Source organism: Oncorhynchus tshawytscha, linkage group LG01 (assembly GCF_018296145.1).
Source record: "Oncorhynchus tshawytscha isolate Ot180627B linkage group LG01, Otsh_v2.0, whole genome shotgun sequence".
NCBI classification, from domain to species: Eukaryota; Metazoa; Chordata; class Actinopteri; order Salmoniformes; family Salmonidae; genus Oncorhynchus; species Oncorhynchus tshawytscha.
In genome coordinates, this window is record NC_056429.1 from 21926889 (window position 1) to 21945040 (window position 18152).

Consider the following 18152-nt stretch of genomic DNA (forward strand, 5'->3'; position numbering starts at 1 on the left):
AAGGTGTGGGAAAGGTGGATAATATATATATATCATGTATCCACCTTTCCCACAAGAATTGCAAGCACAGGCTGGTGCCGGTGTGATGTGCAGTGAGGTATGTGACAAGGGTGTATACCCAACTAGGAGAATAATAAACAAACTGAAAGGGATCCAGTATATTGAAGCATTTCATCATGTTTCATATGATGTGCAAGATGTAGATAAAGACAGAGTGGAGAGAGAGAGTGTGCGTAAGAGAGAGAGAGAGTGTGTGTAAGAGAGAGAGAGAGTGTGCGTAAGAGAGAGAGAGAGTGTGCGTAAGAGAGAGAGAGAGGATGTTGTCTGGACTCTGCAGTCCATGGTCACAGTATGAGCTAAGCCCAGATATGCATTAGACACACATTTTTGCACCCTGCATAAATAAAGGATGTGTGCCAGGCCAGGGGGTCCTAGCTTTGTGCACAATTAACCTCAGTAGACTGTAGCAGTCAGCCTGGGAGGAGAGCCTAGAACCCCATAATAACATCTTCGCACTCCTAGTCTTAATGATGACTACATGGCATGCCAATGGGAGTTTAGTCCAATCATAATATTGGGAAAATTGTTCAGGCGTTAAGTTTGGTATTCCTTTTATTGGATTTGACAAGCATTTGGTTAAACCTGAACTTTTAGTGTATTGAAACGGATTGTGCAATTGTAATTACATTTTTTACAGCACAACCCACTGGACACAAAAATCAATTCACATCTATTCCACATTGGTAATTTAATTGAAATGAAAACTGTAGACTGATCAACGTGAGACATGTTTTTTGAAATAATATCAATTATATTTTAGCCTCACTAGATTATATTTTAGCCTCTTCCTGTTAATTCATAGAATACATCAAAGTCACTGTCACTGTAATTTAAAAGGTGTGAATGTTCAACTCATGAAACACTTTGAAAACATTGTCTTAAACCCCAACAGTGTGAATTACCTTGCAAAGCCAACACAGTAATAAGAGCACTGCAGTGCCCTCCAGTGGTATAATTTGCACATGAAGAGGTGAGTGTCTATCTATTACACATATTTGCAGCCGTTTACCACTGAGTCATAGACAGATAACTCAGTGGTTCAGCGAATTAGGTCATCTGGGGCAACACTCATTGATTTCATCCCCTTAGTCTGCTGGGCATTCATTGACGTTCACAGGGCCGACCACACTGGAGGCTGTCTTAAAAACAACAGGCTTTTTATTGACCTTTATGTTCCGCAAGCAGCCAACAAACGAAGAAGAGACTGGCACTCCTTTATGCTTTGATGTGCCTGTATAGGGGGGAAAGCATAAAAGTCATATTGATGTGTTTATAGAACTGTCAGAAGCTGTTCATTAAGGTTTGACATGCTCTATCAATTTTAGGAAAGTGTTTTAATTCAGAGAGGATATTTTAATGAGATGCAATGGGTAGTGTTGCTGAATGAATTTACCGGACATGCCACCAATGTAGAGGGAATCCTTAGTCATTGTGTAGGAGGAGTGGGAAGGCCCGACCGTACGCTGAGACTCTGAGTCCACGTTCAGTTGGACTACATTGTTGTGTTTGGACACTGAGGAATACAGTAGATGGACTGGCTAATAGAAGATCCTTCCAAGTCCTTGTAAAAAATATGCTGGTTTAAATGTATCTCTACTGTATGAGGATGAATCAATGGTTGATGTGAGAGGGATATGTACCTGCAATAACATGGAATGTGCCATCACACAGGTTTTGTTGAGGTGTCACAGATGCACTGTAGTCACCTAACCCATCATTCACATGGACCTCCACCTGAGATTCAGAGCAAAAATTATATTCCAAACTTTTCCACACATTTCAATATACTTCAGGCTTACACAGTATCCAACTCCACAGTCCCATATACATGTTGATGAGGTTTAAAAGAACCTTGTTTTTCCTTATGAAGACACTTAGGCTGTTCCTATGACGACCCCTGGCATGGAAGAGGAGACCTGTAGTGTTCCGTGGGCGAGCCTCAAAGGTCAGCTCAAAACGGGAGCCAACAGTAAAGAACTTATCTAAAACACAAAGTATCTTTGTCAGAGTTACTGGATGAATGAGATGATTAGTTAAAGCAATATTGCTCACAACTAAGACACCACAATTGTAATATTTTTTGTTAATGACTATATAAAGTCCACACCTAAGACCACATGCCCTGTGCCAGCAAAGTATGCCCCAGTCTCTGTTGCCCCATCAAAGCAGGGCGGGGCCCCGTGATTGGCGGCTGGTTCACCAACCAGAACATTGTACACTTTGAAATGGCGTATACAGCCAGTCACACTCTTCTTGGGAAGAGAGCCACCCTGAGAGAGATACAGATGGACATCATTTTAAAACCAAGCACACATTTTCCAGGATGTCAATATAGATGTCATAGTAAATATGGTAATTATGCCCCAGATACAAACCTACAGGAGAATCACAATCACACCCTCACATTGGGTTGTGTCTGGTTTGTTTAGACGCCATTACAGTCTGTGTGTCTGCTTGCTTACCTGAGCCCAAGAGGTTTTGGAGGCAGGGTCACTGCCCAGATAGACCGGGTTCTGCAGGGCTAAGTAGGAACCCTCCTCTGCAGGTAGAATACCATCAGGCACACGGAAACCATCCACGACCAGGTGGAAAGTGTTCTTCTCCACACTGACCATTACCTGCACACAGATAGGCCATGCAGGCGCTTATCAACTACTTTACACTTATAAATCTCTCAGCTGTGGCTGTGAGGTACAGTGTACATTTTGCACTATTTAGAATGACCTGAAACTAACAATGATTTTTATGACTTCATTTAATTATCCTAATATTGAGACCTGATATCTCAACAGTTATTAGACAGCTTACTGTATGCCATCTTCCATCGTTGCTCTTTTTCTTGTTGTGGATGACTCTGTCCTTCCCCAATGAGAGTTTGATATTGCCGTTGGTCATGTACAGAGAGACTTGGGAGATGTCCCCGTTCCCTGAGACATGGAGCAACAGCCCCTCAGATGACCTGGTTCTGATCTCCAGGGAGAAGTGAGGCCTAGCAAGAGGAACAAGCAAGCCACAGATTTAGAATTGGATTGTCTGTTTTCATAGGTCTTATAACGGTTAAATATTAGAAAAATAAATCTGCAGAGAATGTTTTTTTAAAAATGGAATGTGGATACGAGGACCAGCATTTGACCTACTGTACCTGAAATTAAGTTCTTCAGGTGCGATGATGTAACTGAGCCAACTAGCAGCCCCAGTTAGCTGGTAGGCCTGGGGGTCAGACACTTTGGGCAGTCTGCACTCAGTATGCACGGCACCAGATCTCTTCAGCCAGATAGAGGGGGGTGGGGGAGAGGATACACATTAGTAATGTACCAATACAGTAATACTTTACATTAAGTTTCTCTATTCTTGTATAGTTACTTTGTAATTATTGTATTATACAATTGTATTACATAGTAATACGATGACAAAATGATCAGTACTGACATGAATAATAAAGGACCAGTTCACTGCAGCATTACAAGCCTGTAAAATATTTCAGAGAAAATTTGATTTTGATAATTTGAAGTTATCTCTTGGCTATTTTAGACGTTTGTGCTGGAAGACCAAACCAAAGTTACACCCCTGTCGCTTGAGTGAGAACCTAAAACTTTACAGGAAAACGAAAAGAGCCAACATATCCCTTACTGCACACTTTTACCATGAATAGCCTGATGGTTAACATACGCTTGAATCAACTTTGGGAAGTATTCCCATACTCACTGGTTTGGGTTTCTTGGGCCTCTCTTGAAGGCCTGCTGGCTCCCATATGGCCTGAGGAGGGGGCTGTAGTCTGCACATCCCCAGGATCACATCTCCCTTCTGGGTGAACGAGCTGAAGTCAGCAGGAATAAAGATTTCTTCAGGCCTGTGTCAGAGCACAAACAGATACAATCACAAAAAGCACATCATCAGTTATTTTTACTTTCCACAACTTACTTAATTAATTAGAGAAAACACTGTAGCTAATAATAATTTAAACACATTTAAAAAAGAGCGTCGTTTAGCAGACGTTCTTATTCAGAGTGACTTACAGTCTGTGCATTGATCTTAACCTAGCTAGATGAGACCTACATATCACATATCTCAGTCGTAGTAAGTACATTTTTCCTCAAATTGTCACAAATTGGAATGACCACAATATTGAATCATAATATCACCTCATAGAAGTTGAGTTTTTCACATTTTTTACCGTTATAACTATAGTGTTACAATAGTGTGACTATAGTGTTGCATTTTTGAATCAGACCTCCTGATATGAAGGTTAGCCAGGCAGCCCCTGAAGGTCTCTCCTCCCAACACAACCTGATGTTCATTGGGCTTGTCTTGGGGGGAGGATGGATGTTGGCCCAAATCACCGTTATCAACCCTCAACTCCAATCTGAGGAAATCACAGTGCTTTTGTTATGTCTGTCTGTGGGTGTGTGGAACAAACCAACACTAACATTGTAGAGTTTATTTCAATTTCAGATGAGAAACATCTCTGCACAGCTTGACCAATGAAAATAAAAATGCCTTACCGTGTGCCATTCCTTAATGCAGTCAAGTAGTGCCATCTTCCATCGTTGTATGTCTTGGTAGACTTCAAGGCATTTTCATCAAAGTTAAACATCACATAGCCATCAACCAATGAGAGCTGGTATCCATGACGCTGATCGATAAAGAAATGGTGTGATGATATTCTTTACAAAAAGTGTATAATTCTGAAACAAAACTGTTAAATTCATTTTGATAACAAATTTTGATCCTTTTACTAGTATTTGAGGTTAAAATATGACACACAGAGAGCAGCCTTTGAATGAGGCTCTCTGTGAGAGACTCTTCAACCCTTATTGAATAGTGGACTGACCTCTTCGCTGGTCCTGAGAAGAACACCTTTATTCTCCATGGTCCTGAACCCCAACGAAACCATGGCCACAGGGGTGGTCCAGACATCCTGTGGGTCCACTGAGAGGGAGCCACCAGGGTGGAAAGTAGCCTCACGAACACCCTGAAAAGAAAATACATTGAACATGAAAATTCTACAACTAGAACATCCTCCACATTGTGCAGTCTGAAATGTATTTACAAAATGAGAGACGGTTTACCAAAAGCGAGGTTGGGCATCCAACACTGACACCAATTGTCGTGTTAAACTCAATCTCCTTAGATTGTAAAATCACATTATCTATACATCCTCTGAATGGTGGGGTTGTGACATTATCTCTGAAAGAAAAGACATGACATGGATAATTGTATAATTGACATTCCAGGAAAATGCATGTATCACTTGCAAGAGATTATGACAGAAAGCCTATTTACAGATTTTGTACCTTTCTCTTATTGATGCTGGTAGACCCCCAATGTAGAATTTTTTGAAACCTTCCATGATGTTGTCTATTTTGACAATCTCAGTTTGTACTCCAGCCACATGTACTTTAAATGTTGTATCCATGACTATTACAAAGTGTTCATCCTAAGAGAGAAAGCAGAACTTTAAAAAAAAGTTTATGCAGATAAAACTAAACCGTACAGTATGTCGATGACACTGTCTTACATTGAGTGAAACTTTTCTAGTACTCTTGGCATTGAGGACTTGGGTGCCTTGTCTTCCCTGCAGCACAACATAACCTCTCTCCACAGTAACACTAGTGTACGAATCCTGTGAAATACAACAAACAAGTGAATGAAGCAACATATTTATGAAGACATTGCTCTACACACACCAACCATAAAATCTCAATAGGACTGCATTTATTCATGTCCAACTGCAATACATTGATGTTCCTGTATCTTCTTGATGAAATTGTAAGCTTGATTGATTACACGACTTACAATGTAAACCAGATAGTTAATTCATTTGAATGTACTAATTATTCAATTGTTTCTGTGTGTGATTCTGAATTCATATTTTTAACTGATATCAGATATATGAATGGACAAAATATACATACCTCATTTCCTTTATAAAACAGTAAAGCATTCTCCACCTGGCTGTTTGTGTGGAACTTGAGCACTCCTCTTTTCGGGGTTTCTTTAATGTCCGTAACCAAACCGTAACCAGTGCCGTCAAAATAATAAGGCACTGTTAACTGTAGACTATCACTAACCCTGAAAGAAGGAAGGAATTGCATGATACATTCTGACACTGAAGCAGAAAGATGTTTTTTCATGTTTGGTCATGGTACAGAGCATAACAGGCTAAATTAGAACATGTGGACAGCATTCACCATTCCGTACAGTATGGCATCTTTTTTAGATCTATAATCAAGGTGATGGTCCCTTTTGTTGGTTCTTACTTTATATATGACTGTTTGTCTACGTTGATGGCATTCTTGAAGTTGTACAGACTAAAGAATTGATCATTGATAGTAGACAGTTTGATGGCTCCACAGTATTTGGGGTAGCGCAGCTCCACTGGAGGCTAATGAGAGAAGGGCATAATGAAATAAAACAATACTTGAATAGGGAGAATAAGACTGGTCTGGTCCCGCTGATGTCTACAGGGTACTTCTGTATTCAACAATCAACAATGAGCATGATGCAGAAGCACAGAACACCTGGGAGGCAAAGGGATAGAGGAATGTAATTACAGTGAAGGCATCAGGATAACCGCCTACGTAGAAGACCACACTGTTGGTGTCCAGGTTGAGGAGGCCAACTGTCGTGTTGGGCCGGTTACTCTCTTTAGACACTTCGACAGACTGTGATGGGAACCTGTGTGTGAGACTGAGCTCAGCATCTTGGTAAACTCTAGAGAAATAGGAGACAAACACAGTGGGGATGACAAGGGAGCTGTCTCCATCATGGGCAAACTGTCCTCAAGTTAGTATCAAATCCAGAAAAATTCCTCAGAGGTGTACCTGTTAAAGACGACCTTGTCAAAAACAGTGGAGTTCACTTTGGTTCTACTTATGTGGTCGGTGTTCAACTCATGTATGACTCCACCCAGCTTGTATACACAGCGGAGAGTGTTATTCTTTACAGCCATTCCAATGAAGTCTTTGGATGACTGGAACGGGGGAAACAAGCCATCAATGAAAAGTAAAAAAAATACTGAACATCTCCGATACAAAATGTATCAAAATAATTAGGGAATCAATTGAAATTCCAAGATTAACGCTCTAGGATATTATGACTACACTATTTACTCAAATGTCCCACTTACGTCCATGTTGCCGAGATAGAGCACAAAGAGGTTTCTGTCATCCTGTGTGTTCTGTCTGCGCCTACGGCTGCGGTCCCCTCTAGTGGGCTTGGTCTCCTGGCGGTTGAGAAGAAGTTCAGCAGCTGTAAACGCCTTCAAATCCTCAACATTGGTGGGGGGGCGGAGCTCAATGTAACCCTTCCCATTGAAGGTCATGCCGACAGAGAGCTGGGGAGACACACCAAGAGAGGAATAATGGACATTCAATATGACAGAGACAGACAGATACAGCCAGTCTAAAAGACCTAAGAGAAATAGTGTAATGGTTGGAGTGATCACGTTTGGTCAAGAAAGGACAAAGGTTCACAGGAAAACGATCGAAATAGAATGAAGAATCTAGAGTATTTAGGTTAGATGTGGTGTCACCCTTTTGACAATGTCTCTGGCCTCCTCTATCACATCCTTGATTCTCCTGATGCTGTCTGTCATACTGACACTAGGGAGAGCCTGGGAGCACAGGTTTTGCACCCTGCTGAGGTTGCCTTCCAAAGTAGGCCATGTCTCATTCAATTTCTTCACTGTACCAGTCAGGAGAGAAAGAAAAACAGCTCCAATCAACTACTTTCTTTTCACTTTCCCTTTGTATCATTAATTCAAATTCAATTCAAGAATCTAAAGTTGGATTTGAATTTAAAGAGTAGAGGCAGAATTTAGATTAGAATTAGAGGAAGATTCATTTCAATACCATGACAGGATAAATGTACTGTGTGTCTGACATGAGTACTTACATTCATTGTCAGCCTCATCGAGTACACTGCCAATGTTTGAACTGACATTAGGAAGCCTTATATATCCCCAGCTGATATTATTTAGTCTGTCCGTTACGTCATTGACTGTGTTATTGGCAGCGTTGACAGTTGCTTTGGCAGAGTCTATGAGCTTCCCAATGTCATCTGAAACACAAACAAATAGTGTACGTGAATAACATAAGTATGGTCACGTTGTGGCACAGAATGTGTAAACTGTCATTCTCATCGATTCCATGGCGTCGTTATTAAAACACAAGCATAATCTTTCATCTTGTATACACAAACCTCTTTGAATCTCTTTAAGATTCTCTGTAACTGCAAGAGCATCTTTTCTCAGCATCTCTCTTTTGTTCTTGGTCTGACCAACACGTTGCTTGTGGTTGTCAACTTTGGCTGAGGTCTCTGTGTGTAAAAAAAAAATGTTGGGGATAAGTGGTAATATATGATAAGATAATATCAGAAGGAGATATCAGAAGGAGATATCAGAAGGAGACAACGGAATGTGTTTTATCGAGGGCATACAGTATACTGCAGTGTGTTTTGGCCTCCAACAAAATCATTAACAAGTTCAAAGTGCATAGCTTTCTTCAACATCATACAACAAAGCCTTTGGCTCATATAATGTCCTGGAAGGATTGAGAAGGGGTCAACAACATGATACATTCTTGTTTCTATTGTAGCTTTAGTGTCGTTAGAAAAGCAAATATTGGGATGATTACTACACCTCTGAGGTTCTTCTCGGCATTCATGGCCTCTGTCAGTAAGCTACTTGCATTATGCTTTAGTTCCTCAGACCTGTTGGTCAGACCTTGCTCCTCCACATCCTGAAACATATAAAAAATTACTGGAGATATGTGAAATACTTATTGATTGTATGTTAACTGAATGTTCAATGTTGTTGTGAATTTGAAGTTAACGGTGGCTGTAGCATCCAGACCAGTATAATAATCACCTTCAGAGCTTTGTCGGATGCCTCTTTGGATTGGTTGGCCGCCATCTCTGCCTCTTCAATGGCTTTTATGATGCTGCTGTAGGCTCCGATGCTTTCTGAAGCATGCTGCAGGTCAGAGCTGTTGGTGGCATTATGCACTGCCCTGCAATAACAAGGAATACAGTGCTCACAGTGGCCCATACTAGCCCATAAAGACACAAACACACAAAGGTCTCAACATAGGACACGTCTGTAGGGTATAAAGAAGTAGGCCCCCAACCTAATGACCTTACTCTGTCAACCTACATTTGTAGTTCCATTGCCAGTCTGTTTAGTTCCTCTGCATGCTCCTCTGCCATGACGACAATGCCCTCCTTCTGTTTTGCTTTAGCGATATCATTTAGCCTCTTGGTTAGATTGGGCTTGGCTCCGTCTATCTCGGCTGCAAGGTGCTCGTATTCCTGAAAGATTTAAATGATATTTTGAATGCCTCCTTCACAACAAGAGAGATAGGAATTTCCACTGGAAACGATTTGAATTCATCTGCTTCATACCTTTTTCATCTCCTTCATCATTTCCAAAAGGCCTGTGATATTCTTCAGTTTATCTTTCGTCATATTCATTTCAAGAAGGACTGAATCACGTTTCCTCTCCAGCTCACCTCTAAGTTGCTAGAAAATATACATATAGAGAGAAAACAGTGATTATTCTGTGTCAAACACAGAAACTTGAGACACGATCTGGTATTTGTCATGTTCAGAAAAAGGAGAGAACAGTTTTTGTATTGTATCTGAGATCTACAACATATTTCACAGATTTTACACTTCAGTGTTTGACATTACCGTCAGGATTCTTAGGAAGTCAGTACTGTTGAAGTTGAGGCTCCGTGTCATGTTAACCATATTGTCTGCTTCTGCCACAGCCACGGCCAGATCACTCAACGCAGAGACCGATGTCATCAGGGACTCTGCCGTCTCATTGGCTACAGCTTGGTTGTCGTCTAATGGAGCTGCCATATTGTTCTTGATGAAGTCCAAGACTGAGAGAGACACATGCATTACACTTTGCATTGTGAATCATATCTATCATACACAGTGAGTCAAGAATTTGTGTCACATTGATAATGTATAACATTTATTATTCAATAGTGTGATCATTGAAGTGCTGCCCTGTACTGTAAGTGACTATAGACTAAGCCAAGAGCCCCCTGTCTCACGTTTGTGAGCATCCTCTTGCTCCCTGGCAGCCTTCTCTGTCTGGTTACTGCAGCCAAGCTGTCTCATCTCCTTCACCATGCGCTGCACCACCTTCATCATCCTGGCTACCTCCTCCACTCCCACATTGATGTTGGTTACACTAGAATTAGCCTCACTCAGCTGTCGAAGGAGATCTGAGAGGGAAAAAAGACAGGTGGGGATTATCATGACATTGACGTATCATTATATTATCATTTTGAAACACTCTCAATAACAGTATACCTTCTATATTCATTAGAAGATCTTGAGCTTCAGGGATAAAATCCTCGGCTCTCTGTTTGGTTTGGATCACTTTCACCAAGACATTGTCAGCACCTGAGAGAGAGTAACTTGCCTAGAGAGAATAAGATCACACAAGTAAAAAGGATATAGTTTTTCTGTAAAATAACGGATTACATCTGACATCTGATTATGGATAGCAGGCCTCAGGCACCTTGTCTTCCAGTAGGCTTATGTCCTGATCCAGACTCATAACTTCTGCTTCCAGAAGATTGACCTTTGGACCCTGAGCATCCACAGTAGTGCTGTACCTTCCAACCAGAGCCTGCAAGAGTATACCAGAGGGGAGTGATCATCTTGTTACTTTGTGTACATTATACACCATTTGGTGTTCAAATATATAGAGCGCCTCAGTAAGACCGTATTAAATTACCTTTGTTTCATTAATGGCACCTTCCAGCTGGTTAATGTTGGCAGGCGAGCTGTTGGAACCAATGCCCTGAAGCTGCTGCCTTAGCAATTCCAGCCCATCATCCATATTTTCCAAATCATTCAGTAAGGCCTGAGTACAGCTGTCACACTCTGACCACAAAGAGAGGAAGAGCAGATTGTTTAGTTAGGTCTAATAGGATGAGAGGAAATGCAATATGAATCATGCTGGCAACAACAGACAATAAATAGCTCACTATACATTGAGAATATGTATTACTGTGTGCTTCACAAACCTATACATTGGTCATCTGTGCCCGGATCATCAGGCTTCTTACACTCTAGAGACAGAAGACACAGTGAGCAACAGTTATACCAAATCTACAATAAGACAAACTATTATCAGCATGACATTTCTTGAAGGCATTTCTTCAATCTAAAGCCTATAGCTTTATCGTTATATAGGAGGCATCCTGTTTTAATTCATATATCATTTTCTCTATTCTTGTACGGCTGAAGTGGGTCCTGAGCTTACTTCCAGTCAGATAGTCACAGGTACTGGTAGCATCACAGTGGCATCGCTGGCACCTGCCTCCATATATCATTGGGTTACCATAGTAATCAGGGGCACACCTGCCAAATTGGAGGAGGAAGAGGAGAGGAAAGTTCTAGACTTTTGTTATAAATATATTTACGGTAAGATGACGTTGACATTTTTATATGTACTGTAAAAAGCACATAAACACACCTCTCACATCTGGTTCCAGTGTAGCCAGGTTTGCACAAACATTCGATTTCATTTGCACCAATATCCAGACATGCTACTGCAAAACTACACAAAGAGAAAAAAATGCTTTTGAGTACCAAATGGTAATTATATGTTTCATCCAATATTTTATCTGGGGAACGTAAAACCAAGTGTGCTCACATAGCTACCTGTACATTAACAGAATGTATGGACATATAGAAACTGACTTGTTGGCTCTGAAGGGACATGGACACCCACGGCAGGTCTTTTGGGCAGCATTGCCATAGTAACCTTCCTTGCAGCGCTCACATCGATCCCCATCAGTATTGTACTGACAGTTCTGGAAAATAAAGTGTCCTCTCTGTTTATGACTGAAGCAGGCTCGTGGAATGTTGGGGGTATGGTTCATGATGTCGTAGAACAGTACTGAGAGTTAGTCAAGTCTGGCATAAAAACTCATCTGTGGATATGACTTATATCCATCTGGATCAGCATGGGTTAGAAAAAGTGCATATGTTTACCTAATTGGTGATTCAGGAGAAACCTATCCTGCTATGTGTGTGTGCGTACGTACCCCACTGGGTACAGACATCATTTCAAGGTCTAGTTTTGATTTACATTTAGTTGAGTTGTCAACTGTGATAACAACAAAAAAATTCACCATGTCATTGGATTTAGATTAAAAGGTGGGTGAAAAAAAAGACGAAATTCCTTTACTTTGATTGCTTTTTGAAAATCCAATCCGTTTTCGACGTTGATTCAACATCATCACATTGAATTTTGTTGTTGAAATTGGGAAAAAAGGTTGATTTAACCAGTTTTTGCCCAGTGGGACAAATTAAGGCTGCTGAGGGTGCTGCGGCACCCCTGATAAATCACTTTTTTTATAGACACAGAGAGAGAGAAACCCACCAGACATCTCCCTGTTTGCTCGTCACATTCATTAGACAGGCTGTTACAGTTGCAGGGTACACACTGGCCCCTATGAGGCCCTGTCCTCTCTCTGTAGTATCCAGGGCCACACCTCTGTATGGAGGGGAAAAGTCAGGTTAGGTAAGGCAGCCTTTTGAATGCAAAAGTGTCTTATCAAAAAAGTTAAAATAGAAAATATAGATCAGTTTTGGTCAATAATAACAGTACTATAGTGCTACGTGTTTCGGCCCATCCTGGACTTATTTAGCACAGTCTTCAAGTGAAGAAGGCTTGGACTGGCAGAATTTTTTTTTTTAAAGAAAGAAAGGTGAAACAAGACCCTAGTCAGGAGGACATACACTGTTTATCTGCTATCTTGCTATCCCTAATAATTCATTAAATGTAAATATGGACCTGCAAAGCAACCCATTTTGTGTAAGTCGCTCAGACACATTTGTGTTGTGAAAATTCCAGAGATGTCAATACAAAACCATTGCTTGTTTGTGTTGTAAATCAAGGTGTGGTATATTCTACCACTAAATCAACACATGAGCAAAGAACAATGGGGAACATTTGAGGACACAAGACCTGGGTTCAAGTACTATTTCAATTTCTTTTCAATTCATTTGAAAACAAGTTTTTGGATAACCTGTATTTGAAAAAACAAGTAGTTGAATATTGGAATGCGTTTGGAAATACACTTGGAATGTATTTGGAAATACTCAAATACACGGACTCAAATACACTCCCATACACTTAACTCAGGTATTTGAAAATAGTATTTGAAATAAGTATTTGAAAATACTTTCGAATGCGATTTGGTCTAGTATTTGTTTTGCTTTCAAATAACCATTCAAATACTAAAATAAAAGCATTATTTTGGGATGTGTATTTGTACATAGTCAAATACACAGAAAAAAGTGTTTACAGTGCCTTGAAAAAGTATTCACACTCCTTGACTTTTTCCACATTTTGCTGAGTTTAAAATGTATTAAACTGAGATTTTCTGTCATTGGCCTACACACTGTTGGAAACTGACTAATTGACTTAAACACGTTTTAGTATGTTTATAACTATATAAGTGGCCTAGTGATCAATGTGTTATCGGTTTGATGGAATGATCTATGTGCAATGGTATTTGGCCAGAGGGAAAGTAAACAAGGGGCCTGTCCATAAGGGTGGGATAGGAGACACATGCTAGAGCTGATAGATCATAAATTACTGTCCTGTAACACTGTCTTATATCTTAATATGTTTTCTATCATTATATTTTATCAATATTTTTTATATCATTATATTATCTTAGTATGAATTGATGGCTAATTTCATAGAATAGAAAGAAGTGTTGGCTCTGTGTATGAGAACAGCAATTATGTAGTGGACTGACTCCCTAACCTCAAGGCCTCTCCTGACCGATAAGAAGAACGGTGAGCTCCGGGGAGGAGTACTATGGTTCTGGAGTGATAACACCACCTGCCCAGCAACATCCTAGACACAGAAGGGGGGTCTGTTTGGGAAGGAAGTTATAAATATATGTGCTTGAGGCTTCATATGTTGTCTTTGCAGCTGTATGCTTTCTTCTGAGTCTTAGAACGTACCCCATAATGTCAAAGTCAAATTATGTTTAATGTTTTATTTTTTTTTACAAATGAATAAGAAATGTAATGCTGAAATGTCTTGAGTCAATAAGTATTCAAATGAGCTTAACAAGTAGAATAATAAGTTGCATGGACTCACTCTGTTTGCAGTAATAGTTTTCAACATGATTTTTTAAATACTAGCTCATCTCTGTACCCCACACATACAATTATCTGTAAGGTCCTTCAGTCGAGCAGTGAATTTCAAACACAGATTCAAGCACAAAGACCAGGGAAGTTTTCAAATGCCTCGCAAAGACGGGCACCTATTGGTAGATATGTAAAAAAATATATTAAAAAAATAAATAAAAAGCAGACATTGAATATCCCTTTGAGCGTGGTGAAGTTATTAATTTCACTTTGGATTGTGTATCAATACACCCAGTCACTACAAAGATACAGGCGTCCTTCATAACTCAGTTGCCAGAAGGAAACTGCTCAGGGATTTCACCATGAGGCCAATGGCGGCTTTAAAACAGTTACAGAATTGAATGGCTCTGAGAAATCTGAGGATGGCTCAACAAAATTGTAGGTACTCCACAATACAAACCTAATTGACAGAGTGAAAGCCTGTACATAATTCAAATATTCCAAAACTTGCAACAAGGCACTAAAGTAATACTGCAAAGAAATGTGGTAAAGCAATTAACATTTTGACCTGAATAAAAAGTATTATTGTAACGTCTGCATCCAACTCACACTCTCAAACACATAGAGCCCCTAAACGCAGCTCACTCTCCAGATCCCAATGACCTGAATTCTGAACACCTGTTCACGCACCTCTATGTCATTATCACACGCTATTTAGTTCAGTTCTTTGCACCCCATCATTGCGAGGTGTTGTTTGTTTTGTGACACACTTCTATTCAGAGCGCTGGTTTTCCTGTAATTTACTCCTCCCGTGTATGATAGTTTTTGCCTTTCTCACTAACGAATCTTTTTGCCTATTCCCTGCCTGTACTTTAGCCTATTGGATTTTCTGTTACCAACCTATTGCCTGATCTCCCGGACGACATTACTAGCCTTTTCCCTGCCTGTACTGTTGCCTTTTTGGATCCCCTGTGTATGACCTTCTGCCTGTCCCTGGACCCAGCTACCTGCCTCCTGCTGTGGTCCTTTACAATAAACACCTGCTGTGCCCTACGCCTGAAACCAGCTCTCTGTCTCCCATTGTGTTCATTACAGTTATGTTTGGGGCAAATCAAATCCAACACATTACTGAGTACCACTCCCAATATTTTCAAGCATAGTGGTGGCTGCATCATGTTATGGGTATGCTTGTAATTGGTTAAGGACTGGAAAGTTTCTCAGGATAAAAAAAGAAATAGAGCTAAGCACAGGCAAAATCCTAAATCACCTTTCAGCAGGACAATAACCTAAAACACAAGGCCAAATCTACACTGGAGATTGAATGATCCTGGGTAGCCGAATTACAGTTTTATACTTAAATCTGCTGGAAAATCTATGGCAAGACCTGAAAATGGTTGTCTAGCAATGATCAACAACCAATTTCACAGAGCTTGAACAATTTTGAAAAGAATAATGAGCAAATGTTGCACAATCCAGGTGTGGAAATCTTTTAGAGGCATACCCAGAAAGACCGACAGCTGTAATGTCTTTCAAAGGTGTTTCTAACATGTATCGGATGAATACTTATCTAATCAAGATATATTAGTGTTTTATTTTTCATATAATTTTTTTCTAATGTTAAAATGTTTCTTCCACTTTGACATTACAGAGCATTTTGTGTACATTGTTGACAGAAAATGACAATTAAATCCATTTTAATCCCACTTTGTAACTAAACAAAATGTGGAAAAAGCCAAGGGGGGTGAATACTTCCTGAAGGCACTGTAAATAACAAATACTCAAATACAGCTTCCATGTCTAGACCAGCCTATTATCACCAGACAGAATGTGATTGATATTATATTGTAGGATAATGTAATATTGTGAACAGTATGGATATTTTAAATGCATTATAGTATTGTACTGTGCTGTGATTGAGTGAATGTACATTACCGTTGAAAAGTTTGGGGTCACTTAGAAATGTTCTCGTTTTTGAAAGAAAAGCTCATTTTTTGTCTGTTAAAATAACATCAAATTGATCAGGAATACAGTGTAGACATTGTTAATGTTGTAAATGACTATTGTAGCTGGAAACGGACAATTTTTAAATGGAATATCTACATAGGCGTACAGAGGAACATTATCAGCAACCATCACTCCTGTGTTCCAATTGCACATTGTGTTACCTAATCCAAGTTAATAATTTTAAAAGGCAAATTTATCATTAGAAAACCCTTTTGCAATTATGATAGCATAGCTGAAAACTGTTGTTCTGATTAAAGAAGCAATAAAACTGGCCTTCTTTTGACTAGTTGAGTATCTGGAGCATCAGCATTTGTGGGTTCAATTACAGGCTCAAAATGGCCAGAAACAAAGACCTTTCTTATGAAACCTGTCAATCTATTCTTGTTCTGAGAAATGGAGGCTATTCTATGCGAGAAATTGCCAAGAAACTGAAGATCTTGTACAACGCTGTGTACTACTCCCTTCACAGAAGAGTGCAAACTAGCCCTAACCAGAGTGGAAAGAGGAGTGGGAGACCCCGGTGCACAACTGAGAAAGAGGACAAGTACATTAGAGTGTCTAGGTTGAGAAACAGACACCTCACAAGTCCTCAACTGGCAGCTTCATTAAATAGTACCCGCAAAACACCAGTCTCAACGTCAACAGTGAAGAGGCGACTCTGGGATGCTGTGTCTGTGCTCTTTTGCCCATCTTAATCTTTTCTTTTTATTGGCCAGTCTGAGATATGGCTTTTTCATTGCAACTTTTTCTTTGCAACTCTGCCTAGATGGCCAGCCTGTTGACATTGAGACTAGTGTTTTGACCCAAAACTTTTGAGCTGTAGTGTATGTTTGGATATTTCATAATGATTATATTCCAAAGTACGGTACTGCTATAACCCTGTGATAAGAACCTATGACATTCTTGTGTGAGAAAACCCAATGAAGTTCATATCATAACTGCATTAAAAAATATATTGAAATAGACATGTATTTGAACCCAGATCTGAAGGACGCGCCACCTGAAGACTGAAGTATAAAAGTGCTGTCGTCTGGACCTTTTGCTCCCTTTTGAGAGGAATCAATAAATATTTTTAGATTTTTGAAGTCACTCTCCCTTTGTCTGTGTACCCTGTGATCTGTGTGCATTACATTAATACATTTTTCGATTTTTGTTGTTCGACACAAACTTAAACCTCCATTAGTAGTTGAAAATAGCAGGCAAATTGGTTTATTTTGCAAAGCTCTATTATTTAGCCCTGCATTACCTGGGTGATGGCTCCAGCTGACTGGTTGTTGAATGAGGTGTCACAGTACTTCCTAGGGATCCTGGGGTGCCCTTTGTGCCAAGGATCCTTACCACTCTGGTGGTTCTGAGACAGATAGTCATACCTACAGTTTGGATGTCTCTGTGGTGCTCTCTGGCCATCTGTGCAGGGGCCAAATAAAGCACACCACAACAATAATCCCCATACTCCTCCAAACCAGAAAACAGTTCCTTGTGTCATTTTCATACGTCTGCAGGACAGCAAAACTATCTACCTCACTGTTGAGGAGCTTGGCTGTGGGAACTATGAGAGCTAAATACCTAGGAGCTCCTCCCTCTGTAAGCCCAGGGCCAGAGAGAATGTCCCTATAAAGACAGACTGGTATACATAAAGGAAGACTGAGCATATCAGTGTGTTTAGTTTGGTGTGAACATGTTGAGGTTCAAAGATCACCTGGGTACCACTCCCTTTTCTTCAAATGTGTTTGTGGAACAGTAAGTTGGCATGGCATACATAGTATTTGTACTCTGTACCATAGGTCACGTTTAACAATTGTAAAACTATGGAAGGTGTAAACCTATGAACCGGGTGAACTGGGTAACAGTATAATACAAGGAACTCAAAGACAATCTACAGTCTAGCGTTGCTTACACACTGATTATGTTCCCAATCCTATGTGGGAACATCAAGACTGTTAGACATT

General features: G+C 40.1%; 1 protein-coding gene across 2 annotated transcripts; it reads right to left on the bottom strand.

Moving 5' to 3' along the window:
- Nucleotides 1-593: 593 nt before the first annotated feature.
- lama3 (laminin, alpha 3) lies at nucleotides 594-17813 on the bottom strand. Of its 2 annotated transcripts, XM_024412269.2 has the most exons (38): nucleotides 17450-17811; nucleotides 12473-12586; nucleotides 11788-11900; nucleotides 11561-11644; nucleotides 11348-11445; nucleotides 11109-11153; nucleotides 10817-10965; nucleotides 10598-10708; nucleotides 10387-10498; nucleotides 10125-10298; nucleotides 9751-9947; nucleotides 9463-9579; nucleotides 9215-9369; nucleotides 8930-9071; nucleotides 8702-8801; nucleotides 8263-8379; nucleotides 7957-8121; nucleotides 7595-7746; nucleotides 7190-7396; nucleotides 6885-7033; nucleotides 6615-6774; nucleotides 6321-6445; nucleotides 5976-6132; nucleotides 5579-5683; nucleotides 5355-5497; nucleotides 5130-5247; nucleotides 4892-5032; nucleotides 4563-4693; nucleotides 4292-4423; nucleotides 3766-3910; nucleotides 3203-3324; nucleotides 2869-3049; nucleotides 2523-2678; nucleotides 2168-2330; nucleotides 1912-2042; nucleotides 1701-1794; nucleotides 1454-1573; nucleotides 594-1291 (listed from the first exon to the last, which is right to left on the bottom strand). In XM_024412269.2, exons 1-38 carry the CDS (start codon nucleotides 17693-17695, stop codon nucleotides 1146-1148), a joined length of 5217 nt encoding a protein of 1738 aa, XP_024268037.1. In that variant the 5' UTR covers nucleotides 17696-17811; the 3' UTR covers nucleotides 594-1145. The 2 variants fall into 2 exon arrangements, with proteins under 2 accessions (XP_024268037.1, XP_042167377.1); XM_042311443.1 differs by lacking the exon at nucleotides 594-1291 and having other exon boundaries at nucleotides 1543-1621; nucleotides 17450-17813.
- Between the last annotated feature and the right edge of the window lie 339 nt (nucleotides 17814-18152).